The sequence below is a fragment of the Trichosurus vulpecula genome, chromosome 5, assembly GCF_011100635.1.
Source record: "Trichosurus vulpecula isolate mTriVul1 chromosome 5, mTriVul1.pri, whole genome shotgun sequence".
NCBI lineage: Eukaryota > Metazoa > Chordata > Mammalia > Diprotodontia > Phalangeridae > Trichosurus > Trichosurus vulpecula.
Window position 1 is genome coordinate 210,991,608 of NC_050577.1, and position 15,676 is coordinate 211,007,283.

Below are 15,676 nucleotides of genomic sequence, written 5' to 3' on the forward strand. Positions count from 1 at the left end.
CTAGGGTTTAATGACAGTGCTAGGAAAAAAATGATGATTACATTAAAATTAAGTCAGTGGTTTTTGGGGATAGGGCATGGGACCATGGTCAAGAGGTAGCATACTTGGGATTAGAGAGTTCAAGATGAATGTGTACTTGGGATTCAGTGGCCACTTAATTTATTACCACCCAGAACATAACATAAGGGAAAGTACAGAAGTGACACTTAGAGGGGAGGAGAAGGGAAAGTAGGGTTACAGTGCACATACAGATGGAATCTTATCCATTCAGAGCCATTCATGTGAGGACATAGGCACAAAGTCCAAGGTCTAATGATGCCAGTGTTCAGGGGCTGTACCACTCTGACAGAGGTCTTAATTGAAGCCACCTTAGGGTTGGCTCATTTGCAAATCAGGCTAATCTGAGCCACCAGCTCCCTTGGGTGAGTCACACAGAGGGATAGTGGATTGTTTACTAAGGCCATTAAGGCCACAAAGAATAAGTAACTATTTTGTCACACACTTACAATGATGATCACATCAGAAAACAATCAAAATTTTATATGTGTAAAGAAGATTTATAACAAGTAATGTTATTGCTGTGTCAAGTTTAGTCACTTTTTGGATATAGTTGCAAAATATTTTCCAGAATGGTTGAACCAATTCATAGGAGTACCATTACTTAGTGTGTCTGTCCTACCAAACACCTTCTAAAGAACTGTCATTTTCCTCTTTTGCTACTTTTGTTAATCTGATAGATATGAAATAGAATCTTAATGGTTTTTTAAAAATTTGATTTGGACTATTTTTTCCATGGGGTTATCGATAGCTTACCTATTTATAATCCTTGATTAGTTATCTCCTGGGAAAATTTTATTATAGAATGTCCCAAAAGTCTTAGTGCAGTTTTAAGTTTTACTAATTTAAAAGTATAAATACTACAAACTTACAAAAATTAATTTGAAAGTTATTTCTTTTTTTTACTTAGCATTATGAAATTTCACATAAAAATTTTAATTTTAATAAGACTAGGCACTCTTTGATGTATAATAGTTTCTCGATGACTCAGCCTGGTGAATCTTCAGAGGTTCTCTTGCTTGACCACCTGGTCACCTGATCTATCTTGACTTTTTTCTTGTGGAGCCACAACAAAATTGTCATTTACATATCAAAATCTCATTCTTTAGATGATATTAGGATTATGATTATAAATGCAATCCTTTCAGTCACTGAGCAGCAGCTAATGAAAGTTTTTACAAAGTTTGAAAATCAGAACAAGATAGGATACAAGATAGTGGCTTTGTTGAATTTTAATAAGAAACAGTAATATTTTGAAATTTTTAAATAACCTCAATTTTAAAAGTTTGTAGGATATTTTTTTAAGTTATTAAAGCTTAAAATGCAATAAGGATTCTTGGGATACCACATATGTTTGTATCGATTCCCTATGTCTTAGATATCAGACTTTCGTCAGAGATAATTTTATAAAGATTTTTCTCCAGTTAATGATTTCCCTTCTGCATTAATTTCGTTTGTGCAAAAGCTTTGCTTTATCCAATCAAAATTGTTCATTTTATCTTTTATGATCATCTCTATTCCTTTTAGTTACCAAAAAAAGCCCAAAACAAACAACACTCCTAATCAAAGGTGAGATAGGCATCCTGTAATGTAAAAAACGATAAAGCCTTTTCTATTTGGGTCATATACCCATTTGAAGCTTATTATGATATATGTTTTGAGATACTGGTCAAAGCCTAGTTTTCCCAAGGTGCTTTCTAAGTTTCCCCAGCTATTTTTATCAAATAAGGAAGTCTTACTGTAGAGTAACTCATGTCGTTATATTTATCCAATACTATGTTACTGTGTTTGATTGCTTCTGTCTTATTTGCCTAATCTGTTCCAATGATGAACTTTTCTATTTTTTAACCAAATGGTTTTGATGATTTCTGAAATATGGTATAAGATCTGGTATCCTGGATATTTTCCATCTTAAGTTCCTTTCTTTCATATATCAAAACCGTACTGCCTCTAATACAGATCTCCTCTATGTACATGTAGTCTGATTTAGTTGCTTTTCTTGATGTGTTTTCTTTAGTCTGTACTGCCTCTATAGAGGGGTACATTTGAGACTGCAATGTGTGATGTTAAGAGTTCACATATAGTAACTGCATTGACTTGGTGGTGAAAATAGTTTGTTATAAAAGCCTTTGCAGAGCTTTTCCATTTTTCTCTTGTTTGTGGTCCTCCTTCCTTTTCCATTCTTTAATGACTTTAGAATGATTTGTTATGGCTGTCTTTTACCATGCTTTTCTTTGTTTTTACCTTCACCTTTACCTTTATGATTTTATAAAATTTTCCAACATCTTTCTTCGTTAGATTTTACAAATCAATTTATATTCTAAATGGATGTGTTGACTTTGACTTCAATCTCCACATACAATGTATTTACCTTTCAGGTTCTTTTGGTCTCTTTTTATGGCAATTGATTTACAGAAGTTAAATATCCGTATAAAATTATTATAATTAGTGCCAATGTAACTTCTACCATCTAGTTCCCATTTTTCTCCATATGTTCATAAGAAATTGAAATTACTTAAACAGGTCAAGATTGAGCTTTTTCAATAACACACCATAGCTTCATACTAACTAATCCTTTTTCTAACAAGTCAGTATTAGACTGCACATAAACAGCTAATCCAAGAATGACTTCTATATCAGTAGTATCATTTTCTTTCTGTTATAATCTTTTTTTCTGATGGTTTTCAGGAGTCAGAGTATCCAGTGCTTACTGATTCCTTTTCCTAAGAAAGTATTCAAAACAAAAGGACATGAGGGCTTCTGTGTACTTTACAAGTCATGGTTTCATATGACTGTATGGACAGTTAAAATGATCTTTCTTTTTTTAACCCCACACAGCACAAAACAATATTTGTTTTTTTAATTCAGGAAGAATAGCATGGCTAACAATTCCACTTAAAGCTTACCACACCAAAGCTATAAACATCAGATTTAGGTGTTATCTCCCCTCGCAAAGCTTCAGGAGCCATATAGGCTGTTGTTCCCACAATTCTGCTAGTCATGACTGTTTGGTTAAACTTTTCAGAAGTTCGTGCAAGTCCAAAGTCAGAAATCTTGGGTATGAAGTCCTCATCAAGTAAAATATTTGCGCTGGAAAAAATTTAAATGTTATGAAAAAAATCATCTCAATCAAGTAAAACCATTGATTATATAATTGTTAAATAATACTTTGAACTTCACTAAGTATAAGAAGAATATATACATTTAGAGTTGAAAAGAGACTTAGAGATCATCTAGTCCAACCTCCTCATCTTATCCAAAGTGTATAAAAAAACCCAAGAACTTAGAACATAGTTGAAATGGAATAGTTGCCATCATTTCTTTTTTACTCTTTGAAGTAAAAATCAAGTGTTTCATGCTCATCATGCCATATAAAATTTATTATAGGTCCACCTGTGCTTTTAAACTAGGATTTACAACACCTTTTCAAAAACCTCTCAACTTCTTTATAATTCATAACCCTAAACAAACACGGATTCTAAAAAATAATTTTTTCAACATCCTATTCAGTCCCTTCACTCATCATTTTTTTCTTAGAACATACAATATTATAAAGATAATGGATATAGGTAAAATTTAAAGACATTATTTTAAAAACACTTTAATGGAAGAATTTACCTTTTAATATCTCTATGAACATGATGGTTTGCGTGTAAGTAGTAGATGCCGTTAGCTGTACCTTGAGCAATTTTGCATCTTGTATGCCAGGAAAGTGGTACAGTGTCATCCTTAAAATGGAAAAAAAAAAAAAGAAAAGAGACAATAATAAACAGTTAAACAGCAATATTTAATTTACTTTGGGTTGCTAAAAAAGGAATTATTTTACATGAAATAAGCAATTTCTATTCATCAGGATAGTGCTAAATTAAAAGTTTAATTCTAAAAGTTAAGAATATTTTCTTTAAGCAAACTGTGAAATTTTATCTAAGATCAAACTGTATGCAAATCATATTATGTCTAATTTTAATCTAATTTGAAGATGATACTGATTTCTTCTAACACTCTGATATTTTTATATCCTTTTCAGGAGAATTCAAAAGAGAATAAAGAAATGAGTGGTGGATCCAAGTATGCTGTGGCATGATACAACAATAACATGTGTACAAGAAGTTGCATAATTGATATTTTTTGCTAATGTTAAAATTAATGATATGAAATAGAAAATAATTCTGAGATACTAAGTTTCTGAGTAAATATTAATTTAATAATAACGGTCAGCTGTTTATCATTAAGTCAGGCCAACTAATCCCTCAATAATTAGTAACCAAGGAGTGATTTACAGAGCTTATTTTTATAACAAAAAAAAATTAAGAAAAACAAGCAATCTTAGGAAAATTGTTTTCAACATAATTTAATTGGACAAGTCAGATCATCTGACTAGTTCATTTCTCTCAGGCTTTCTTAACACTACGGTTGGCAACACTTAGCTGTTAAAGTAAGATTACCTGAGGAATCTCTGCCCCGAACCTATAGCATTTTGTAAACAGAAAGTTTACTTTAAAGGTGCCGATATTTGAACCAAGACTAGGAAGGAGGAACATCTGGTTTTTAGTTAGCACTCATACATACACATCCCCTGCCCCATCCTCCAGCTTCCACAAAGGGAAACACAACCTTAGAAGATTACACTATTTAACTTATACTTAACCTCTAGCTCAAGAAAAAAAAAAGGAACTTATCCACTAACACTGGAAAGAGGAATTTAACCTTTAGTCAACCCCAGAAAAAGGAACTTAGCCTTTAAAAGGAGTCTTATAATCCTATGATACTTTTATTCCTCAGAAATATATATCTTACTCTAAATTATCTGATACTAAATGATAAAGTCTTATCTATCTATCTATTCACTAAACCTATAGGTAACCTATATATTAGTTTGGCTCAGCCATTAGGAATAGCTTTTCCTAAAGAAAATAGCTTAATCCAACAATCAAACTAAAAGTAAGTCAAAGTAATCAATACTAACTGATTTAAAGGGTATTCCATTTTAGAACTGATCTGTGGTTTCAACAGTGCAGCGTATTTTCAGTAAAGAAATTCTTTTTGACCACTGTAGACTGGCAAATGTTCTCCAGAATAAAGTCTTAGAGTGTACTGGCTCACAATGTATCTATCCCCCAACTCACACATCGAGTCCCCTGGGGAATAAACACCTGAGGTCTGTGAATCCATACTCCTGAAACTATAGGGTTTTTTTGTTCTTTCTACTCATACCTCTTCAAAATTCAGTCCCAGATTACTCCCATAATCTGAATCCTCTGTTCCTAGTCACATCCTTCTGAACGGAGCTGGGGAAAGTCACAAAAGTGCTTATTGGTTATGCTATAAATTCATGTTCCCCAACTTCAGCTGGGCCCTCCTTACTACAGCAAGGTTCTTTTTGTTACACCTGAATTGGGTTTCACTCACCTAAAAAGCTTTTCCAGGCTATCCACATCCAGAGAAAGAATTACTGAATCTGAACGCAGATTGAAGCAAACTATTTGCTCTCTCTTTTTCTTTTTCCTTTTGTTTTATTTTTGGTTTTGTTACATCTTTCTCATAGTACATTTCATTGGTTATAGTTCTTCTTTACAACTTGATCATTGGGAAAATAAGTTTAATGTGAAGGTGTATGTAGAACCTACATCAGATTACATGCTGTCTTGCAGGGTGGGGAGAGAAAATTTGGAACTCAAAAACTTGTGGAACTGAGTGTTGTAAACTAAATAATAATTTTTTTAAAAAAAGCTTTTAAACCTTCTCTTCTCACCTCAGACTTCCTCTACCTGAACATCTCTTGGCTGAAGACCTCAACTCTTACCTTACTGAGAAAAGATTATACAATGGGAACTCTCTCTTCTCCCCTTTTCTTTGTCTCAAAAATCTTTGACATCATTTCCCAAACTCTCTTCCATTTTCCTGACAATGAGGTGGCCCTTCTCCTTCCCAAGGCATGTGCCTTAGGTCCCACTGCCTCCTGTCTTTTCCCGCACATTGCAACCTCAATCATACATGGAAAGATGATGTGTGTAATTCGTGAGACCTCAGTATTAGGGTAGCTGATGGGAATATACATATATATATATATACAGAGGGCACAGGGTGAGTTGAAGATGAAGGGATGATATCTAAAAAACTAAAATAAAATTAAGGCATGAGAGAGGAATATATTGAGAGAGGGAGAAAGGGAGAGATAGAATGGGGTAAATTATCTCACATAAAAGTGGCAAGAAAAAGCAGTTATGTAGGAAGAGAAGAGGGGGCAGGTAAGGGGGAACGAGTGAAACTTGCTCTCATCATTTTTGAACTGAGGAGGGAACAACATACACACTCAACTGGGTATCTTACCCCACAGGAAAGAAGGAGGAAGGAAATAAAAAAGGGGGGATGATAGAAGGGAGGGTGGATAGGGGGAGAAGGTAATCAAAAACAAATGCTTTCGAAAAGGGACAGGGTCAAGGGGGAAAACTGAATAAAGGGGGATAGAATAGGAAGGAGCAAAATATATAGCTGGTCTTTCACAACATGAGTATTGTGGAAGGGTTTTACATAATGATACACATGCGGCCTATGTTGAATTGCTTGCCTTCTTAGGGAGGGAGGGTGGGCGGGGAGGCAAGAGGGGAGAGAATTTGCGACTCAAAGTTTTAAAAGCAGATGTTCAAAAAAAAAAAGTTTTTGCATGCAACTAGGAAATAAGATATACAGGTAATGGGGCATAGCAATCTATCTTGCCCTACAAGAAAGTAAGGGAAAAGGAGATGGGGGGGGGTGGCAGAGTAGGGTGACAGAATGGAAGGCTGACTGGGGAACAGGGCAATCAGAATATATGCCATCTTGGAGTGGGGGGTGGGGTAGGAATGGGGACAAAATTTGTAATTCAAACTCCTGTGAAAATCAATGCTGAAAACTCAAAATACTAAATAAAAAAAGTTGTGGTAAATGAATATGACAGAATACTATTGTGCTACAAGAAATGATGAGCAAGCAGACTTCAGAAAAACTTGAAAGAGTTATATGAACTGATACTGAGTGACATTAACAGCCACATTGTGAGATGACTAACTTTGATAGATTTAGCTCTTCTCAGCAATGCAAGGATCTAAGACAACTACAAAAGACCCATGATGGAAAATGCTATCCACATTCAGAGAAAGAACTATGGAGTCTGAATGCATATCAAAGCACACTATTTGCTCTCTCTTTTTTGTTTTATTTTTTCTTTCTCATGGTTCCTCCCATTTATTCTAATTCTTTTTTACAACATGACTAATGTGAAAATATGTTTAATAAGAATGTATATGTAGAGGCTATATCAGATTGCATGTCCTCTTGGAAAGAAGGGTAGGGAAGGAGGCAGAGAAAATTCAAAATTCAAAAGCTTATGGAAGTGAATGTTGAAAACAAAAAATTAATTAATTAGCTAATTAAAAAATAAAATGGAGTTAAGTACTTTATTTTCTCTTCTGTTAATGTAGGCAATTTATATTTTTGTATTCATGTATTCACTCATTTCATTTAGATTGTCACATTTATTGGCATACAGTTGGGCAAAATAGCTCCTAATTTATTAATTTCCTTTAATTTCCTATTCATTGGTGGTGAATTCATCCTTTTCATTTTTGATACTGGTAATTTGGTTTTCTTCTTTCTTTTTTTAATCAAATTAAGCAAAGGTTTATCTATTTTATTGGGTTTTTTCATAAACCAGCTTAGTTTTATTTATTAGTTCAACAGTTATTTTACTTTCAATTTTATTAATCTCTCCTTTGATTCTCAGAATTTCTAATTTGGTATTTAACTGGAGATTTTTAATTTGTTCTTTTTCTCTTTTTTTGTAAATGTTTATTTATTTGTATTTTTCAACATTCACTTTTATAAGATTTTGAGTTTTAAATTTTCTCCCCTTCTTTATGCTTCCCCTCCCCCCCTCCCCCCTCCCCAAGACAGCATGCAATCTGATATAGGCCATACATGTACAATCATATTAAACTTATTTCCATATTAGTCATGTTGTAAAGAAGAATTAGAATGAAAGGGAAAAACCATGAGAAAGAAAAAAACAAAAATAAAAAGGAAAAATAGTAATGCTCTGATATGCATTCAGACTCCATAGTTCTTTATTGGATGTGGATAGCATTTTTCCATCATGAGTCCTTTGGAATTGTCTTTGATCCTAGCATTGCTGAGAAGAGGTAAGTCTATCAAAGCTGGTCATCGCACGATATTGATGTTACTGTGTACAGTGTTCTCCTAGTTCTGCTCACTTCATGCAACTCTTTTCCAGGTTTTTCTGAAGTCCACCTGCTCATCATTTCTTATGGAACAATAGTATGCCATTACATTCATATACTGCAACTTGTTCAGCCATTCCCCAATTGATGGGCATACCCTCTAGTTCCAATTCTTGGCCAATTTTTCTGCTACAAATATTTTTGTACATGTGGGTCCTTTTCCCATTTTTATGATCTCTTTGGTATTCAGACTTAGAAGTGGTATTGATAGATCAAAAGGTATGCAAAGTTCTATAGTGTTTTGGGCACAGTTCCAAATTGCTCTCCAGAAAGGTTATATCAATTCACAACTCCACCAATTTGTTCTTTTTCTAGTTTTTTTTATTTGCATGCCTGATTCACTTATCTCTTCTTTCTCTATTTTATTCATGTAAGCATTTAGAGATATAAAGTTTCCCCTAAGAAAGACTTTGGCTGCATCCCATAAGTTTTGGTATGTTGTCTCATTACTGTCATCCTCTTGGATGTTATTGATTGTGTCTATGATGTATGTTTGACCCACTCATTCTTTAAGATTAGATTATTTAGTTTCCAATTAGTTTTTAGCATATCTTTCCATGGTCCTTTTTTACATATTTAATACTTCTGCCTTTCTGCACTGGACTGCGAGATTTTTATTCCCTAACACATGGCCAATTTTTTGTAGGTGCAATGCACCACTGAGAAAAAAGGTATATTCCTTTCAATGCCCATTCAATTTTCTCCAGAGGTCTACCATACCTAACTCTTCTAAAATTCTATTCCTCTCCTTTCTTGTTTATTTTGTAGTTAGATTTATCTAGTTCTGAGATAGGAAGGTTGAGGTCCCCCATTACTATAGTTTTGCTGTCTATTTCTTCCCATAATTCACCTGATTTCCCCTCTAAGAATCTGGATGGTATACCATTTGGTACATTTATGTTCAGTATTGATATTACTTCATTATGTATGGTACCTTTTAGCAAGATGTAGTTTCCTTCCTTGTCTGTTTTAATTAGATCTACTTTTGCTTTTCCTTTGTGTGAAATCAGGATTGCTACTCCCATTTGGTTTCTTTTACTTCAGCTGAAGCATAATATATTCTACTCCAGCCTTTTACCTTTACTCTATATGCATCTCTCTCCTTCAAATGTGTTTCTTGTAAACAACATATTGTAGTATTCTAGTTTTAATCCACTCTGCTATCTACTTCCACTTTATGGGAGAGTTCATCGCATTACCATTCACAGTTATGATTACCAACTGTTTATTTCCCTCCATCATATTTTTACCCATTTATACTTTTCTCCCTGTCCCTCCTCACTAGAGTTTTACTTCCGATCACCACCTCTCTCAATCTGCCCTCCCATCTAACCCTTTTCCTCTCCTTTTATCAGCTCCCCCTTTCCTTTTCCTTTCCCCTTTCCCCTCCTATGTCCATACGGGGTAAGATAAATTTCTATACCCAACTGAGTGTGTATGTTATTCCCTCTTTGAGCGAACTCTGATGAGAATATGTTTCAAACAATGCTCATCTCCCTCCCTTCTTTCCCTCTACTATAATAGGTCTTTTATGCCTCTTCATGTGATGCAGTTTACCCTTTTCTGCCTCGCCCTTTCCTCTTCTCCCAGTACCATGCTTTTTTGCACCCCTTAATTTTTTTTATATCATCACATCAAAGTCAACTTATACCCATGCCCTCTATCTATGGATACTCCTTCTAACTGCCCAAATAAAGATACAGTTCCCAAGAGTTTCAAGTAACATCCTTTCTATTTAGGGAAAACAGTTTAAATTTCATTGAATAACATGTTGTTTTCTTTCCTGTTTACATTTTTATGCTCCTCTTGAGTCTTGCATCTGAAGATCAAATTTTCTCTTCAGCTCTGATCTTTTCATTAGGAAAGTTTGAAAGTCCTCTATTTCATTGAATTTTTCCCCTGAAAGATTATGCTGAATTTGGCTGGGTAGTTGACTCCTGGTTGTAATCCAAGCCCTTTTGCCTTCCAGATTATCATATTCCAAGCCCTCTGATCTTTTAATGTAGAAGCTGTAAGTCCTGTGTAATCCTGACTGTGCCTCCTTGATATCTGAATTGTTTCTTTCTGGCTGCTTGCAATATTTTCTCTTGCAATATTCAAAATTTTGGAATTTGGCTACAATATTCCTGGCAGTTTTCACTTTGGGATCTATTTCAAGAGGTGATCTATGAGTTCCTTCAATAACTATTTTACCCTCTAGTTCTAGAATATCAGGGCAGTTTTCCTTGATGATTTCTTCAAAGATGTAGTCCAGGCTCCTTTTTTGATCATGGCCTTCAGGTAGTCCAATAATTCTTTAATTATCTCTCTGGGATCTATTTTCCAGGTCAGTTGTTTCCCCAGTGAGGTATTTTACATGTTCTTCTATTTTTTCATTATTTTTCTTTTGTTTGACTGATTCTTGATGTCTTGTAGAGTCATTAGCTTCCATTTGCCCAAATCTAATTTTTAAGGAATTATTTTCTTCAGTTAGCTTTTACACCTCCTTTTTCATCTGGCCAATTTTACTTTTTAAAGGAGTTATTTTTTTCAGTTGATTTTTTTTCTCATTTGGCCACTTCTATTTTTTAAGAAGTTGTTTTCTTCAGTCAATTTTTCTGCTTCTTTTTCCAAGCTGTTGGCTCTTTTCATAATTCTCTTGCATAACTCTCATTTTTTCCCCTGTTTTTCTTCTATCTCTCTTACTTGATTTTTAAGATCCTTTTTGAGCTCTTCCAAGAGGACTTTTTGGGCTTGAGATAAATTCATATTCCCCTTTGAGGCTTCACATGCAGGTATTTTGACACTGTTGTCCTCTTCTGAATTTGCATTTTGATCTTCCCTGTTGCCACTCTAGCTTTCTATAGCCAGGGCTATTTTCTGTTTCTTACTCATTTTTCAGCCTATTTTATGAATTTTAAAAGTTGAACTCTGCTCCTGGTACACAGGGGGCACTATCCCAACCTTCTTATGCTGAAGGCCAGGGACCTAGTCACTGGCTTTCCATTCCTGGGTCTCAGGTGCTTGTGCCTTGCCCATTGTACTGGGGTGGCCTGGCTTTACTGCACCTGCTATGCCAAGGTTCCACAATTTGCCTTCTGCACTGGGGCTGGAGGCCTCATTGCTGGCCAGCTGAGCCATGACAAAGGGACCTTGATTACTGATCTGTGCTGTGGCTAAGAGCTTCCTGCTGGCTTGCATGGACACTATCTACACTGGGATGTGCTCCTCTTTTACCCAAGTGAGACAGATCTTTCCTGAAGTCCTTCTAAGTTATCTTAAGCTGGAAAATTGTTTCACTCCATCTTTTTGTGGGTTCTGTCACTCCAGAATCCATTTGGAGGTCTGATTTAACATTGTTTCCAAGGGAAACTGGAGAGAGTTCAGGTAACTTCTTGGCTTCTCTCTGCCATCTTGGCTCTACCCCTCCCAATGAGCTCTTTTTAAAAAAAATTTTTTAATTTGTTTTGGTATATATATATATATAACCATTTTTCTCAGTATCCTTCCTTCTACACCTTCCCAGAGAGCCATCCCCTATCAGAAATATTTTTAAAGGAAAAAAAAAGGAAAAAATTAGCAAAATCGATCAATACTCAAGTTGAAAAAGTCTGAAAATATGTGTGATGTAACACACTTGTCAACTTTCCACATCTGCAAAGATCAGGTGTTAATGTTTTCTATATTTCTTCTTTCTAGTCATGCTTATTGTTTATAATTTTGCCATATTCACCTTTGATCTTTTTATGGTTGTTCTTTTGGTTTACATTGTTGTAGTTATTGTGCATGTTGTTTTCTTGGTTCTGCTTACTTTACTTTCTATTCCTTCAAGTAGATCTATCACTTATATTCATCATTCTTGAAGCAGGGTAATAATCCATTACCTTCATGAACCACATGTTTAGCCATTCCCCAACAGACAGGCATCTGCTACTCTGTTTTCAGTTCTTTGCTATCAGAAAAAATGCTGCTGTAAATATTTTGCTGTATTGAAGACTTTCTTCTTTTCAGTGGCTTCTTTGGAGAATAAGCCCAATGATGGAATCTTGATCAAAGAGTATGGACCACTTTAGCCGCTTTACTTGCATGATTCCAAACTGCTTTCCAAAATAGCTGTACTGATCAACAGCACAACCAAGAATGCCTATGTTCCTATCATCCCACAACCCCTCCAACATTGACTAATCTCAATTTTTGTCATCTTTGCCAATTTACAGGGTGTAAAAAGAAAGATCGTTATTAGTGATTTGGAGCATTCTTTCATATGATTGTTAATAGTGTACGATTCTTTTGAGAACCATTTGTATATTTGTATTCTCCATCTTTGTCCTAAGTGACAGCCATGGGTACATAACTCTCCTCAACTGAATACCAGTCTTCTTTCTTTCAAGCCTGGTGGAGTCCCACACACATTGGCACCATGCCCCAATTACCACTATTCCTTAGTTCCCAACTGTCTGCAGCACAGACTACTGTCATGCTATTATTACAAGCAAAGTACATTTACTGCTTTCCACAGCAGTGGTTGGAGGTAGAGATAAAGTTGTGTTCCGTGGCAAACTTTTAGGTAGGCTTGTACAATCTTGCCAGAGTATAATGGCTGGTCAGGGAGAGAGTACAGAGTAATCATGTTAGCTTCAATCCCTCCCCATTGACTGAACGAAGAATTTGGTAAGAGCTTACTAAGCAAAGCACTGTGCTAAGCGCTGGAAATGCAAACAGAAAAGTAAGATTGTCCCTTTTCCTAAAGAGCCTACATTCTAAGGGTGCAGACCATACATATGGAAAGTTCTGGCTTCAAGTCAGATGCCAAGGTCTCAAGGTCCTTAGGGTACAGTAGAAAAGGTAATGCCTATTCTTTAATGCAATTTCCACAAATAAAATCATAGCAGTTTCTGACACTGAACCAAGGACCAAAAGCGCCAAGGATTTTGATGGCAAGAATCTTCTTTTCTGGTTCTTCAGTAGCTGTGGCTATAACACCTACTGGAGCAACTGTCAACTGAGAGGTTGCATCTCCCCAGTGGTTTCTTCCCAAGACAATGTCTGAGGGCACTGGGGTGAAAGCATAACTATTCTCAAAGCTCTTCGTTTCAGGGTCCTAGGTTGTCTCCAGGATGGTTCAAAATTAGGAAAACAACATAATTGTAAACAAGTATTAAAAACAAAAATTTATTGGATATTTCAAATTGGATGTCCCAGAGACATCTAAATGTCAACAAGACCAAAACAAAACTATCTTTTCCCCCATGTTCATCTCTCTTCTAAACTTCTATATTTCCATCAAAAGCACCACTATTCTTCCTGTCACCAAGGTTTTCACAATCTTGGCAGCACCCCTCAACTCCTTGTTCTCCCTCACTCCACATAACAAATCATTTTCTAAATCTTTCTGTTTTTTACCTCACTACAGTTCTTTAGCACCCTATCCCTTCTCTCTGTTCACACTATTACCTTATTTCAGGCCTTTATTACACCTGTTATCTGAATTATTTCAGCTGCTTCCAAATTATTATTCTTACATCACATTTGTCTCCAATTCAATCTATCCTCCACACAACTGCCAGTCATTTTCCTTAAGTACAGCTCTGTAGACATCACTCTTCTACCCAATAAATTTCGGTGGCCTCTTATTACCTCAAGAATCAAACGTAAACTCCTCCACTTAGCTTTTAAAGTATATTACAACTTTATCACAACATATATCACAACAGCTTCATTACTCCCCCTTCCATATTATGCAGTCCACTCAAACTGGCCACCTCTCTATTCTTCATACTTGGCACTCCATCCTTCATGTTTATGCCTTTACACTGTCCATCCACTATATCTAGAATCCATTCCCTTTTCACCTCCATCTTAAAGAATCTCTCTCTTTCTTCAAGGTATAGCTCAAGCCCCATCTCTTACATCAAGCCTTTCCTGATACCCTCAATTGCTAGGGCTCTCTCTCAAACTTCCTTACATATTCAACCATTCCATGTATATACTTGTATATACTTCTATATGTCCTTTTGCCTCCTCCATTAGAATGAAACCTCCTTATGATTAGAGATTGTTTCACTTACTGTATTTGTATCCCTTGTTGATTGATTAATAGTTCACAAGTCCCCAACTGGCATGATTAGTCAGATAGAGGGCATAATTAAATCAAGGCAAGGACAACTGAAATGGCACAGTAAGAACAAATACAGCATCTCCCCCACAAACCTGGGGTACATTTTCCGACAAAAATACAAAAATTAATTGAAAAGAACAAATGCCTATAGAATTGACCAGCAGAGGATGCACAAAGGTAATACATACAGCCAAAGCAACTTATACTTCCCCCTTCCATGTCATATTCTAATTGCTTAATAAAGTTCCTTATTCAGGCATCTTTGCTAGGTGAATGCCTGGGACACTGAGAGGTTTAAATGTATTGCTCAGGGTCACATAGCTAGTATTTTGCAGAAGTGGTAGCCTGACCCAAGTTGCTCTGACTCTGAGAGTAAGCACTATTTCACACTGCTCCTTAGCATAAAGGCATTTAATCAAAAATGCATAATCAATTAAGGAGTTCAGATTATCATGTAACAGAGCTAGGTATAAAAATGAACAACAAAGGGACCATATTAACACATACAAAATGGCAAAAGTCCTCAAGTGAGTCCTCCAGAGCATTAAAGAGCTCTACGGTGCATTTACAATCAGACAGGCAAAAATAGCATAGGATAAGAAGGTATGAGATGGGTTGTACACTGTATTGTGGGGAGTTCAGATACAGAGAAATCCTAAATTCATTGAGCTTTAAGACAGAAGGAAAATGTGAGCAGAATTTGGATATGAAGCAAAGTGCAAACTTAGCATATTTCAGGAAATTAAAATGTCACACTATTTGCTTTTGATTTTTTACAAAACAACTTACTAAGAAACTTACCAGACAAGACAGTCTGTCAAGCAATGAACCATTAGGCATATAGACATACACCAAACAGAAGTTGTCACCGTCACTCGAGAAGCCAAGTAGTTCTACTAAGTTTTCATGTTGACACCTGTGGCAAATAATTTTTAAAGGAATTAAGTGTCTAAAATCTTAAATAGTTAAGCTCAGCTCAAAGTTGGAAGTTTTTTAAGGTTAGCTATAAAACATAGGGCAGCTAGGTAGTGCAGTAGATAGAGCACCAAGCCTGGAGTCAGGAAGATCTGAGTTCAAATCTGACCTCAGACACTTGCTAGCTGTGTGACCCTGGGCAAGTCATTTAACCCCTATTTTCCTCAGTTTCTCTTCTGTAAAATGGGGACACACTGGAGAAGGAAATAGCAAACTACACCTTTATCTTTTCCATGAAAACTCCATTGGCAAAGTCTATGGGGTTATGTGG

The 15,676-nt window shown here is 35.7% G+C and overlaps 1 protein-coding gene across 4 annotated transcripts in view; it reads right to left on the reverse strand.

The window, feature by feature from the left end:
• IRAK4 (interleukin 1 receptor associated kinase 4) overlaps positions 1 to 15,676 on the reverse strand; it is an 80,989-nt gene that overhangs the window by 16,446 nt on the left and 48,867 nt on the right. For all 4 annotated transcript variants that reach the window (XM_036759795.1, XM_036759793.1, XM_036759794.1 and 1 more), the window contains exons 7-9: positions 15,232 to 15,346; positions 3,676 to 3,785; positions 2,964 to 3,147 (exon numbers count right to left, since the gene is read on the reverse strand). In XM_036759795.1, coding sequence (XP_036615690.1) covers positions 2,964 to 3,147; positions 3,676 to 3,785; positions 15,232 to 15,346 — 409 coding nt within the window. The remainder of the gene's footprint in view (positions 1 to 2,963; positions 3,148 to 3,675; positions 3,786 to 15,231; positions 15,347 to 15,676) is intronic.